Raw genomic sequence first — 15,030 nt, 5'->3', positions numbered from 1 at the left:
GTGGTTAAGTTTTTTTTATTATTATTTTCTTGATTCCACTCATCTGTTCACGTCTAAAATATATGACCATTGACTAAAAAATAAAGCCCTAAACAGATAAATGACTGAGGAATGACTTAAAGATCTAAGAAGTTAAAGAGTAAACTTACCATTTCTTGACTAAGATTAGTATCCATAAGAGGAACAGCAATAAAGAAACAGAGCAATTGTTCCCCTCTCCCCACCATTATTTGTTCCCATTGGTTATATGACCAAGAGGGAAGGCTGGTATAAAACACTTAAAGCCATATATATATGGTGATATATATATCACGTTACATGCATGTATGCACAAACACATAGACACATGATCAAAACCCTGAGCTTTCCAAACAATAGAGATCCATCAAAATGCCTTTGGTCCCCTTCTCTTCTTCAAGCAGAGAAACGTTTATGATTAGTCTTCTAGTGAAGCTTAACTGAGTTGCTGTGAATTATTTAAAATCCCCAAAATATCTTCTGGTGCTTTTATGGAAATTTGATTTACAAGTTGAAAAAAATCAAACTGACAGTTTGGTCTCTTGTACCAGTACCCAACCTTTAGAAATGCTCTAGGCATTATAAATAAATCTTTCACAAATATAGCTGTGACTGTTCCAAAAATAGTCCTTAGGAGTGAAGAAAAAAAAAAAAAAACCTTTTAAGCCATTGTTTTACATATAACAGCAGGAAACCCAACAGAATGTCGAAGACAATGTGATTAACACACCCAGTAACAAACAAGAACAGTATGTATGAGATCTTACCCACATATAATTCCTGACCCGGTGTAAATTCTATAGTTTCCTCCCACATCTATGGTAATAGATGCTTCCAGATCAAACACACATGGTAGTTAGATATAACTCCAGCACCATTACAACAGAGTTTGCTTTTAAAGATGGTGAGCTGTCCCATTCAGGGCTGGCCTGAAGGCCAGATAATAATTTTTCAGCATAGAAAAATTCCTGAGAGGACCCACAACTCTGAGGAGTTACAATATGTACACACAACTGTAAAGGGCTGCCCAAGGCAAGGCCTAAGACTAATTACCCAAGGACTGTGGATACCTGGAATCTACCACTGTAGAAAGAATCTCTTGTGTACTATATGGAAATATCACCTGTCAATAGAAAGCTAATGCCCTATTATCTGAGGCAGGAAACAGGAGGTGGGAATTCTGGGAGGGAGAGAGGAACTCTGAGATAAGAGTCTGGTATGGAAAGAAATTCACCCCAATCTCTGAGGAGACAGGCACAGAGACTGAGATGAGGTTACCAGCCACATGGCACACACAGAACAGAATGAACGGGTTAATTAAATGACAAGCTATTCAGAGATAGAGCAAAAGCTTGTGTCCTGGGCATTTATTCATAAATAATAAGTATCGGAGTCGTTATTTTGGGAACTAGGGCGTGGGTAGAAAAGCCCATGGTTACATAATATGGGCTTCAAAACTAATATTTGAACCACACTGAACAGTTATTGGGGAGCCCCTATCTGTTCTAATACTATTCTATTAGTATTGCTTCCCTATTGGCTTCTAAATGCATTCTGTAATCTCAAAACAACAACAACAAACTACCTCTTCAGATGTCACAAATTAGAGGATGAAAATATTCTATGTTCTGGGCCTCTTAGGTGCCAGTGACTCTTGAAAACACAACCATTTCTTATGAATATTCTTGTCTAACTGCCCATTAAACCTCAAATAAATCTTATGGTCTGCAGACAGTTTTTAATAATTCAGTACGGAATTGTCAACTGGCTTTATAAGAACTGAGCTACTGAATTCTTAGTATTGTGGGCAGAAAGCTAAATGTGGGAAGGTTCTTGAAAACTCAATAGAAAAGTAGCTTTAATTTTTTAACACTGTTCCAGTTTTACTCTCTGTTGCTGTGATAAACAGGATCAAAAGCAGCTTCGGTGATGGCTTATTTGGCTTATGGTTTACAATATATAACCAGGGATAACCCAGGCAGGAACTCAAGGAAGGAATCTGGAATCAGAAACTAAAGCAGAGTGCACAGAGAAACACTATATGCTGGCTCGATCCCAGGTTGATGTTTCACTACCTTTCTTATAGGCCCGCCCACCTGCCAAGGAATGGTACTGCCCACAGCAGGCCTGACTCTCCCACATCAATTGTAAGTAATAAGTATCCCATATATATGTCTACAATGAAGGAGGCAATTCCTCATCTGAGGTTCCCTCTCTCCAGATGTGACAAATTGACAACCACAACTTGCCATCACAAACATAAATAAATTATCAAGGCCATATCAGATTGCTACCGGGAGAACTGTTAATTATAGCACAGGGAGAAATGAGAAGGTCTGACAGTTTAACCTTTGGTCATTAAAGTCATAGAAAATTTTCTCATTGACTTTCTTCATTGTGCATTGAAAGGGATTTAAATCGATGAAGGTCCAAAATGTTCACCACCAAATACAATCCACAAGTCCAACAGAAAACAATAATACTTATTTCAGGATCTAGTGAATCCAGCCTTTCACACAAGGATGTTTGAAAAGTCCTAAGACCCTTAGCCTGAGTCTCTGGAAGTAGAATCAATAAATAACACTGCAAAAGGTCATCTGTGAAATGGAAAGATATACATAAGGTTAACAAATGCTGTGTAAGAGACCAACAGGATAATGTAAGAAAGACATCTTATCTCTTACCTTATTCTGGTCTGTCCAGTAAAAGAAAAATCCCTGAGGATCAGTCCTCAAAATAATTGGAGTAACAATAGTGGAGTCCTGGAAAAGGAAAGAAAGCATGCACATCAATTCATGCCCCTTTGGGAAGTTTCTAAGAACCAACAACTCTTAAGTGACTCTTCAATGTTATCAATTATTAAGAAAAGTTTAAAGCAAAGTAGACAGTCATTTTAAACTTCATAGAATTATTAATCAGACAGCTGAAGCAAAGGCTCATGTCTACACAAACATCAGGACCTGGGTTCAAATCCCTAAAACCTACATGAAGACAAGTATGGTACTAGACAGTTTAATGCCAGCATCCTTAAGGCAATATGTGAGGTACAGGCAAGAAAATCCCCAGAAACCCCTGGGCTAGCATTCCTGGTATAAACATCAGTAAACAACAAAAAGATGTTGTTCCAAAGATGGTAGAAAGTTAGGACTTTCCAATTCTGTCCTCTGATCTCCACACACGCACCATAGGACATGCAAACCCTTGCACACAAATCATCGTATGCACATACATATACCAAAAGATTATTAGATACAGAACTGACAGAGTTAAGCAATAATAAGAACATCTCTATTTAACTGGAAAAGGGAGATAGTAATGCATGCATTTATTAAGACACAATTTTAAAGACATTGGCATACTTTCTGTTAGAAAACTATATTTAGATTTCCAAATAATGTTAACACTAGCTATCATCACATATTTCATATAATTAAGGTTAATTAAAATCCATGCTTGAGGATAATATTTTAAATTACATTTGCTCCATAAATGATTTTTAATTGTACCAAAGAGAGTAAGCATAGCTTTTGGGCATTATTGTTTCCAGGGTAACAGTAAATAAGGCCATCTTTCACATACTTGAAAAGGTGCATAGGAAATTATTGCAGGTTTAAATTCCACATACTAATCTAAAACATCATAGACAAATAGTGCTCTGAATTTAATGCACAAGTCTATGAAGCTCAGTTGCATGCATTGTGCTATAAAGGCAAACATTATTGAGATGTGTTCTGTTTTTCTGGCAATATTCAAAAACTTACTTCTTGTATACACACAAACACATCAAATACGCTTTTATAAATTTCAAGTAAAACTACATCATTTTGCTTTCCTTCCTTCAACTCCTTCCCTGTCCCCTCATTCCAGACTCTCCCGATCGATTCAAGCCCATGGCCTCATTCTCATGATTTGTTATGCACATGTGTACATACACATACAGCACCTGCTGAGTCCATGTAGTGTGACTTCTGGGTATATGGTTCCAGAGCTGACCAAGCAAGGGGCTCACCCCTTAGGAAGACTAATTCTGCCTCTCTCCGCAACCTTTAGGGCACCACTGTTCTTTGTTGACGGGTGGGATCCTGTGAGATCTCCCCACTACACATGAGCATATTTAGTAGTGAACATATCTACTCAGGCCTTGGCCGAAAATACAGTTTTCCTTTTTTTCTTTTGCTCTTTTAAGATTATGATTATATCCTTTCCTTTCCTCCCCTCAAGCCCTCCATATTCCCTTCCCTTCTCTATTTCAAATTCATGTACTCTTTTTTCATTAATTGTTACATGCATATGTTTATATACATGAACATATTTATCCCTAAATATAAACTGCTTAGTATAAATAATGTTACTCAAATGTATATTTTCAGGACTGACTATTTGGTCTTGGATAACTGTCGTGCCCTTCCCTTGAAAAGATGACCTCTCGCTCTCCCCCAGTCACTTGTCTGCAGTTCTTTGTGTAGGGCTGAAGTGACTTCACTGCCAATTTTATTGGTGGTGCTTATCTGTTTTAAGACTGTATTTAATTATAATACTTATAGTATTTCTCCCTTTCCTTACTCTCCTCCAAAGCTCTCCATATACCTCACCCCACTCCCTTTCAAATGTCTGACCTCTTTTTTCATCGTTGTTATTACAGATGTTATTACTGTGTATGCATATATATTAATATAGCCTATTGAGTCCATATGCTTCTTGTATGTATACTGTTATGGCTGACTACCTGGCACTAGTGTGCTTCTCCTTGGGGATGTGCACATCTCATACCCTTCGCTTTCCTCAGCTGCCTATAATTCTTTGTGGAGTGTTGAGGTCCCCCATCCAGTTTATCCATTTTTGTCATCCCTGTTCAGCTCATATTTGGATGGTCTTGTGAAAACATGGTTATTGGAGAAGAATCTATAAGCACTAATTTACTAAGCCAGCACAATCCCTAACAATGTAGAAACATTTGTCCTTATACCCACAGATAAATGTAGACTTCTCCAGTCTTCAAGGACACTGCCCTTTGCCACAGACAGAGACCATTACAGAAAACCACAACAAATCAACAGAGAGTGAGCTCCATCCCAGTTCCAATCAATATGTCGACAAAACCCTCTTATATGTAAGGTTCAGGGATCGTTGCAGAAGACAGGAAGAAAGATTGTAAGAGTCAGAGGATCAGAGAGTTTGCTGTGAGGTTATGTCTCCTAGAGCTGGAGAGATAATCCAGTCATTAAAGGCATGGCTCACAACCAAAACAAGAGATTTTCTTCCTAGTGACATCAGAAGATGAACCCACAAAGTCCCACTAGCCACTTTTTTCCCTTTTATTGAAAATAAGATTTTTTTTTCTCAAATAATATAACCTGATTACAATTTCCACCCCCTCTACCCCTCCAACCTCCCATTCCACCTAGGCCCACTTGCTTTCTGTCTCTCGTTAGAAGACACACAGGATGGTCCATCCTTTCGTCTTAGCTCCAAACTTTGTCTCTGTAACTCCTTTCATGGGTATTTTGTTCCCTATTCTAAGGAGGAATGAAGTATCCACATATTGGTCTTCCTTCTTCTTGGTTTTCTTGTGTTTTGCAAATTGTATCTTGGGTATTCTAAGTTTCTGGACTAATATCCACTTATCAGTGAGTGCATATCTAGTGACTTCTTTTGTGATTGGGTTACCTCACTAAGGATGATACCCTCCAGATACATCTATTTGCCCAAGAATTTCATAAATTCATTGTTTTTAATAGCTGAGTAGTACTCCATTGTGTAAATGTACCACACGGCCTATTCAGCCATCATTGGGAAAAGAGGCCCCTTGGTCTTGCAAACTTTATATGCCCTAGTACAGGGGAACGTCAGGACCAGGAAGTGGAAGTGGGTGGGTAGGAGAGCAGGGAGGGGGGAGGATATAGGGAAATTTCGGGATAGCATTTCAAATGTAAATAAAGAAAATATCTAATATAAATAAATAAATAAATAAATAAATAAATAAATAAATAAATAAATACATTGTCATATTAGGCAGGTATCTCAAAATTAAAATCTGAATGTTCTTTAAAACCAAATAAATAAATAAATAAATAAATAAATAAAATAAAAGAAGAAGACACACAGGATTCTAAGGGATAAATAGTTAAGTAAAATAAAATAAAATAAAATAAAATAAAATAAAATAAAATATAAGGTAAGGCAAAAACTAACACATTGGAATAGACAAAACAACCAGAAGAAAAAGATCACAAGAGAAGGCACAAGAAACAGATCCATTCATTCACACACTGAGGAATTCCATAAAAATACTAAACTGGAAGGCATAATATAATCCAAGGATATGGTGCAGATCCACGCGGGCTCTGTGCATGTGACCCTCATCTCTGTGATTTCATGTTGGTCTTGTTGATTTACTGGGCCTCATTTCCTTGGTGTCCTTCATTTTCTCTGGTTCTTAAGTCTCATTTTGCCTCCTCTTCTGCAGAGTTCCTTGAGACCCGAAGAGAGAGATTGAGGAGTCTCTCACTCTTGCATGTTATCTGGCTCTGGGTCTCTGTATTTTTTCCCATCTGCTGAAGGAGATGACACCTCTCTGATGATGGCTGAGGAAGGCACCAGTCTATGAGTATAGCAGAGTGCTATTACAAGACATCTTATTGTAAGTTCTACTTTAAAAAACAAAACAAAGAAATAGTGTCTGGTTTTATCCTAAGTCCCTGGACTATTTAGAGGCAGGTTCTTGGTCACCCAAGCAATGTCATGTATGACACTATTCCATCTCACAGAGTGGCCATTAGTCAAATCACTTCTTGCTTGGTTCTTCACACAAGCTTTGTGCCAACATTGAACCGGCATGACTTACAAACATGACACCAATATTAATCCAAGGTTCTGTGGATTCATTGGTATTATGTTTATCTTTTGGTTATATGCCGATTACCTCCAGGTACTAAAGATGTTAGAACATGGGGGATGAAAGCCCCATGGAAGCACCAGCTTGATTTCCCTTATCAATACAACGAGTTGTGTAGATGTTGTCTTCAGCAATGTACCTTGCCCTCAGTTTGTGGAGAGCTGTCTTGGCAACGGCCTGGGTTGTTTGAGGATTCCCAGGGGCCTCCTTTGGCCAACAACTCAATTAGATGTAACTCAATCCTAGTGATAAGATGGCCAGTTGAGGCTTTGTCTCCTTCACTATATGTCAACCTTAGTTAAATTATCATATATGTATTTTGAAAGGCTCAATTTCACTGTATTTCTACACTAACCCTCAGATGGCCCACAATTTTAGTTGTCTTCCGTGTATCCCCTCCCTCCGTTCCCTGCCCATTTGTTTGTCCCATTGCAGGCACTCCCATCATGCTTCCATAACTACCTATTCTATTTCCCATCCTTAATGAGGTCTATCTGTTCCTTCTAGGTCCTTTAAACGTAATGATGGTTCTATAGATTATAGGTTGTTTATCAAAAACTTAAAAGCTTATATCCATATATAAGCAAATAACATATTTCTCTTTCTGGTTCTAGGATACCTCACTCAGCATGATTTTATTTATTTGTTTGTTTTATGTGTTTCATTTTGTTTTTGTTTATTTCTGGTCCATTCCACTTACCTGAGAATTTCATGGTTTCATTTTTTAATAGTTGGGATATTTTTCAGCTATATGGGGTTTTGTTCTTAGGGGATTTTTTTTGTATTGTTTTGCTTTGTTATATTTACTTATTTACATCCTAAACTTTGCCCCCACCTCTCCGTCTCCCACTCACAGAGTCCCTTTCCCCACTCCCTCCCCTTTTCCTATTATGGATGGGCCCTCTTGGGTATCCCCATACACTGTCACATCAAGTCTTTGCCAGATAAGGACAGACATGGCAGTGCTGTTGGGAAACAGGGTCCTTGTTCCAGCCTGTGTATGTTCTTTGGATGGTAGTGGTCTAGGTTAGTTGATTCTATTGGTCCTTCTGTGGGGTTCCCATCCCCTTCAAAGCCTTCCACCAACTCTTCCAAGAGTCCCTGAACTCTGTCCAATGTTTGACTGTGGGTATCTGCATCTGTTTCAGTCAGCTGCTGGGTATAGCCTCTCAGAGGACTGTTATGCTAGGCTCCTGTCTGGAAGCATAACAGAGTATCATTAATAATGTGAGGGACTGGTACTTGTCCATGGGATAGGTTTCAAGTTGGGGCCTTTATTTGTTGGTCATGCCTTCAGTCTCTGCTCTGTCTTTGCCCCTGAATTTCTTTTGGACAGGATAAATTTGGGGTCAAAAGTTCTGTGGGTGGATTGGTGCCCTTATCCCTCTACTGGGTGTCCTGCCTGGCTACAGGAGGCTGCTTCTTCAGGTGCCATGTCCCCACTGCTAGGCACCTCAGTTACATTCCCCAATGTTTCCAAATGAAACTGAGAATAGTCCTTCCAATATCTGGGATGAATTGTGTTGGAATTTTATGGGGACTGAATCAAATCTGTAGATTGCCTTTAGTAGGATGGCTATATATATATATATATATATATATATATATATATATATATATATATATTAATCCTATCCATGAGCATAGGAGTTCTTTTCATCTTCTGATATCTTCTTCAATTTCTTTCTCAACATCTTAAAAATTCTTGTAAGTCTTTCACTTGCTTGGTTAGAGCTACCACAAGATGTTTCATATTATTTGAGATCATCAAGAAATGTGTTCTTTCCTAGATTCATTAGTTCATTTGCTATTAGTATACTTGTATATACTTGTATATTTGTATACTTGTTATATGTATATTTGTATACTGATTTTTCTGAGTTAATTTTGTATACAGCTAAACACTTTGGTGAAAGAAACACTTTGCTGAAAGTGTTTATCAGCTATAGGAGTTACCCAGTAGAATTTTTAGGATATTGTATAAATACTGTCATATCATCTACAAATAAAGATAATGGGCTTTTCATTTTCAATTTGTATCCCATTCATCCTCCAGTTGTCTTATTGCTCTAGGTAAGTCTTCAAGCATGATACTGAATATATATGAAGAGGATAGACAACCTTGTCTTATTTTATATTTTAATAGAATTACTCTCTCCACTTAAGTTGGCTATGGGCTTGCTGTAAACTACCTTTATTGTGTTGAGATATGTCTATAGTATCCCTAATCTCAAGATATTTATCATGAAAGAGTGTTGGATTTTGTCAAAGATCTTTTCTGCATCTAATGAGATGGTCATATGGTTTGTGCCTTTTAGTTTGTTTCTATGGTAGATTATATATACACCAATTTACATATGCCATCTCCAGGATGAAGCCTACTTGATCATGATGGTTATATTTTAATGTGTTTTTACATTCTGTTTGCAAGTAATTTATTGAGAACATTTGCATCTATGTTCATTAGGGAAATAATCTGTAATTCACTTTCTATGTTGGGTCTTTAGTAGGTATGGTTATCAGTATAACTGTGGCTTCATAAAACATACTGGGCAATGTTCCTTCTGTTTCCATTTGTGGAATAATTTAAATACTGTATGTAACTCTTAGCAAGTCTGATAGAATTCTATGCTAAAATCATCTAATTATGGGTTGGGTTTTGGTGGTGGTGGTGTTGTTTGTTGGGAAACACAGAAAAACTTTTAATGATGGCTTCTACTTCATTAGGGTTGATAAGTGTATTTAAATTGCTTATCTGATCTTAACTTTGTTAAGGGGCAGATATAAGAAAACTATCCTTTTTTAACATTTTCCGATTTGGTGGGGTTCAGGTTTTTAAAGTATGTCCTTAGGATTCTCTGGATTCTCTGTGTCTGTTGTTCTGTCTCCACTTTCATTTCTAATTTTGGTAGTTTGGATATTCTTTATGCCTTTAATGTGGATAATGTTTTCAGTTTTATCAATGTTCTCTTTGTTTCATTGATTCTTTGTACTGTTTTAATTTTATTGATTTCAGTCCTGAATTTGATTATTTCTTGCCATCTACTCCTTTTGGGGTGTAGTTTATTTATTTTGTTGTTGTTCTAGAGCTTTCAGGTGTGCTGTTAAATTACTAGTATGAGATTTTCCCCATTTTTCTATGTAGGCATTTAGTGCTATGAACTTGCCTCTTAAAACCACTTTCATTGTGTCCATACGTTTTGATATGTTGTTCATTCCTTTCATTCAGTTCTAGGAAGTCTTTCATTTCTTTATCGTTTCTGCCTTGACCCATTTTTCATTAAGTAAGTTCCACAAGTTTGCACACACTCTATTGCTTCTACTGTTATTTATATCCAGCTTTGATTCATAATGGTGTGATAGCATGGGGGGTGTTATTTCAACTTCCTTGTACCTGCTAAGAATTAGTTTGTGTCTAATATTTGATCAATTTTGGAAAAAGTTCCATGAGTTGTTGAGAAGAAGGAATACTCTTTTTGCTGATGCCAAGAAGCACTTGCTGACAAAAGCCTAGTATAGCTGTCCTTTGAGAGGCTCTACCAGAGCATGACCAATTTAGATGTGGATACTCGCAGCCAACCATCAGACTGAGCATGGGGACCCCAATGGAGGAGTTAGGGGAAAGACTGAGGAGCTAAAAGGGTTTGCAACCTCACAGGAAGAACAACAATATCAACCAACCAGACCCCCAGAGCTCCCAGGGACTAAACCACCAACCAAAGAGTACACATGGAGGGACCCATGGCTCCAGATACATATGTTACAGAGGATGACCTTATCTGGCATCAATAGGAGGGGAGGCCCTTGGTCCTGTGGGAGCTTGATGCCTCAGTGTAGGGAGATGCTACAGCAGTGAAGCGGGAGGGAGTGGGTGTTTGGGTAAGTAGAGGAGCACCCTCATAGAAGCAGAGAAGAGGAGGATGAAATATGGGGTTTATGGAGGGGAAACTGAAATGAAAATAAACAAAGTAAATAAAAATACCCAAAACAACCAACCAAAAAAACCTCTGTAAATATATGTCAGGTCCATTTTTTGGTTGGTTAGCTGGCTGGCTAGCTGGCTGGCTGGGTAGCTAGTTGGCCGGCTGGCCGGCTGGCCGGCTGGCCAGTTGGCCGGTTGGCTGGTTGGCAGGTTGGCCGGTTGACCAGTTGGCCAGTTGGTTGGTTGGTTGGTTAGTTGGTTGGTTGGTTGGTTGGTTGGTTGGTTGGTTGGTTGGTTGGTTGGTTGGCTGATTGGTGGGTTGCACTTTCCCCTCAATAACAGAGTATCGAACCCAGACCCTTGCTTTCTACCATGGAGCTAAATTGCTAATCCCTGTTCATTTGGTTTATAACTTCACATAGCTCCAGAAAATCTCTGTTTAGTTTTAGTCTGGATGACCTATTGGCAAGAGTAGATTACTGAAATCTCCCACTGTCAGTGTATGAGGGGTCAATATGTGATTTAAACTGTAGTGATGTTTCTTTTATGAACTTAGATGCCCTTGTGTTTGTTCAGTAGATGTTATGAGTTGTAATGACCTCTTAGTTGATTTTTCCTTTGATGACTATGATGTAGTATCCTTCCCCATCTCTTCTGATCATTTTGGTTTGAAGTCTATTTTGTCAGTCATTAAAATGATGACCATAGCTTGCTTCTTATATCCATTTGCTTGGAATATCTTTTTCCTTCTCTCTACCTTGAGATGATGTTTAACCTTGATGTTAAGGTTTGTTTCTAGAATGAGGCAGAAGGATATATTCTGTTTTCTCATTTATTCTGCCAGTCTGTATCTTTTTATTGCAGAAATAAGACCATTGATATTGAGAGATATCAATGAGTAGTGTTCATTGATTCATGTTACTTTTGTTGTTGTTTCTGGTGTGTGTGTGTGTGTGTGTGTGTGTGTGTGTGTGTGTGTGTGTGTATGTGTGTGTGTGTATTTTCCCTCTTTGAATTTGCATATTAGGTTCATTTATTTCTTTTTTTCTTCTGTGTAGTTAACCATTTTATGTTGAAGTTGTCCTTCTAGTGCATCCTTTAGGGCTAGGTTTATAGAGAGTGTACTTATTAGCTCCATCTATGATGATTGCAAGTTTGGCTGGATATAGCAGTCTGGACTGGCATCTGTACTCTCATAGTCTCTATAAAGTCGCCACTAAAAAGTCAAGTGTTATTGTAATAGGTCTTTTTTTTTTTTATGTTACTTGGTCTTCTCCTTTGCAGCTTTTACTATTCTATTTGTTCTGTTTCATGTTGAAAAGGCTTTCTTTTCTGGTCCAATATATTTTGTGCTCTGTATGCTTCTTCTTTTTTTTTTTTTGGTTTTTCGGGACAGGGTTTCTTTGTATAGGCCTGGCTGTCCTGGAACTCACTTTATAGACCAGACTGGCCTCGAACTCAGAAATCCGCCTGCCTCTGCCTCCCAAGTGCTGGGATTAAAGGCGTGCGCCACCACGCCCGGTGTAAACATTCTGTATGCTTCTTGTATCTTAACAAGCATCTCCTTCTTTAAGTTAGGGAAATTTTTTTTCTATGATTTTGTTGAAAATATCTTCTGTGCTTTTTACCAGGTTTTCTCACCTTCTGTTATTCCCATTATTCACGACTTTGTATTTTCATGTTGTCACATTTCCTGGGTATTTCAGGATTTTTTTTTAATTAACATTTTCATTAACAGAGTTATCCATTTCTTCTCTCCTATCTTCAATTCCTGAGTGTCTCTCTTCTATCTTGGTGAGGCTTGCCTCTGTGGTTCCTGTTCTAGTTTCCACATTTTTTTCATTTCCACACTTCCCTCCATTTGGATTTATTCATTCTGTTTACGTGTTCAGGTCTTGAACTGTTTTGTTCATTTCCTTCCACTGTTTGTGCTTGCATAGATTCCTTTAATGGATTTCTTCACTTCCTTTTTAAGTGTCTCTATCATATTCATAAAAGCTAATTTTTTAATGTCTTCCTTTTGTGCTCCAACTATGTTCAAATGTTCAGGGCATACTGTGATAGAGTGGCAGGGCTTTAGTGGAGACATATTGTTATTGTGGTTTTATGCTGGTGTCTAAGTATCTAGGTTTAGAAAACCTGTAATTCCAGGTGCTGATATCTGATCTTGGCTTTTTTGGATAGGTGTTTTGTTCCTTGGTTTCTGTTTCCTCTGTAGTTCTCAGGATAGTATGTTGGCTGTGTGATGACCTGTAGGGAATTCTTCTGGGATGCTGATGAAGTGTGGCCACTGAGAGCTCTAGGTATTGGGCTTTCCAAGTATTGTCTTTCTAGGTATTGGGAGCTGACACATAGGAATGGGGATGGCGGATGGGGGGGGTCACAGGAGGGAAGAAATCAGGGTGTTCCCTATGCAGGATTTTCATAGTCCCCTGGAAATGGGAGCAGAGTGTGAGGAGAGGCTTCAGCACATGGTTTGTTACAGAGCTCAGGATGAAAATGGAGGACTGGACTGGGAGGAATGGAGGGAAACATGAAGATTCGAAGTTAGTCCACTGGATCCCTGACTTGAGTGGCCTATGGGTTCCTAGGGAATGCCTGAGGGAGTTGATGGCTGGGATAAAGCCATATACTGTATGGGGAGGAGGGGGGGTTATGAGGAGAAGATCTTTGTAATCCAGTGGACAAGGGACGGGGGCAAGGATGGCCTCAGCAAGTGGCTGCTGAAGAGCTAGCGACGAGACTAGAGGTTTGATTTGGAGGAGAGAAGGAGTAGGTGAAGAACTGAAATTAGACAATCTGCTTCCCTGGCTGGAGTCTACATTAAAAAAAAAAAGTTTTCACATATATCCAAATTACAGCAAATCCTAACCTCTATGTAATCTAAAGAAGTTGTAGTAAAAGTTTACAGTGAACTTACAGAGAGAACCGTGGAATATTTTATTGTTTCTTCATGGCAGGATGAGTAGTAAAATGAATTCTGATTTCCTTGTAAGTTAAGTTTTAAGAGCCCAGGGCTGGAGGCTGCCCACCTGGTTTCCAATGCCTCCCTAGTCTGTTCTTTAGTTCTGCACTGGGCAGAGACAGAAAGGCAGAGGTACTGGTGATATGCATCTGAGAAGGCTGAGAAAATCAAAGAGGATGGATTTTAAGTAAAGCACCTACACAAATACATGCGTGTCACATAACAATGTTTACTATTAATATTACAATATTTAAAAACAAAAATGTTGGCCCAGGACATGATGCAAATGCACCTGCTTCTCAAGCCTGGGGAACTGAGTGTGACCCTGGGAACTCAAACATCCCCAGAACCCATGTATAAGAATCTGGAGGCAGTGGCTCAAACCTGTAATGCTGCATGCCGATGATGAGGCTGAAGACTGAGATACAGTTGGCCAGAGGCTCACACACCAGCTAGCCCAGAGCACCACCCCAGAGAGACGCTGGACTTCAGCAAGATAAAACGTTGAGAATCAACTCCTGAATGTTGCTCTCTGATCTCCACGAATTCATCTTGGCAAGCATACACATATGCACATGCACATGTGTGTGCATCGGCAGACATACATATACACACACACACACACACACACACACTAATAAATATAAATATGGGCTTGAATGTAGGTTTACCTTGAGATGCATTTATTAAGTAAAACTGATATGACATGCATTTTAGCACGGCTAAGCTTGCAGCTGTGTGGCACTGCAGTCACATTCACATACACGTGTATTACTGCACCAGTGTCCACAGTGGCAGAAACACATTGCTGTCCCTAACAGAAATGCTACAGCAGTTTAAACATCACTTGCTAGACTCTCCTTCCACAGCTCTAATAACTACCGTTCTACTTCCTGTCTCAAAAAACCTGATTATTCTATGTAATAGTTATACATGAAAGCATTCAAAGCAACCCTTTCCACCTGGCTTATTTCACTTAGCAAAATGTGGTCCAGGTACATTCATGCACGTTCATGTACATTCATGCACATTCATGTACATTCATGTACATTCACACATGTGGATGAGCCTTTCTCTCTGAGGCTCCGTATCATAGATGTACCATGTTTGCCTATCTACTCATCTTTCAGTGGACATTTGGGTTACTTGCTTTGGTAGCTGTCAATAATGTTACTGTAGACAAAGACGCATGGACATCTCTTTGAGACTTTACTTTTAATTATTTTCAGG

General features: G+C 38.7%; 1 protein-coding gene across 2 annotated transcripts in view; it reads right to left on the bottom strand.

Moving 5' to 3' along the window:
* Plcb1 (phospholipase C beta 1) overlaps window positions 1-15,030 on the bottom strand; it is a 671,407-nt gene that overhangs the window by 639,317 nt on the left and 17,060 nt on the right. For both annotated transcript variants that reach the window (XM_021195155.2, XM_021195153.2), the window contains exon 2: window positions 2,703-2,780. In XM_021195155.2, the coding sequence (XP_021050814.1) occupies window positions 2,703-2,780 (78 nt within the window). The remainder of the gene's footprint in view (window positions 1-2,702; window positions 2,781-15,030) is intronic.

Source organism: Mus pahari, chromosome 3 (genome assembly GCF_900095145.1).
Source record: "Mus pahari chromosome 3, PAHARI_EIJ_v1.1, whole genome shotgun sequence".
Taxonomy (NCBI): Eukaryota; Metazoa; Chordata; class Mammalia; order Rodentia; family Muridae; genus Mus; species Mus pahari.
This window is presented reverse-complemented; position numbering and strand designations above follow the sequence as displayed.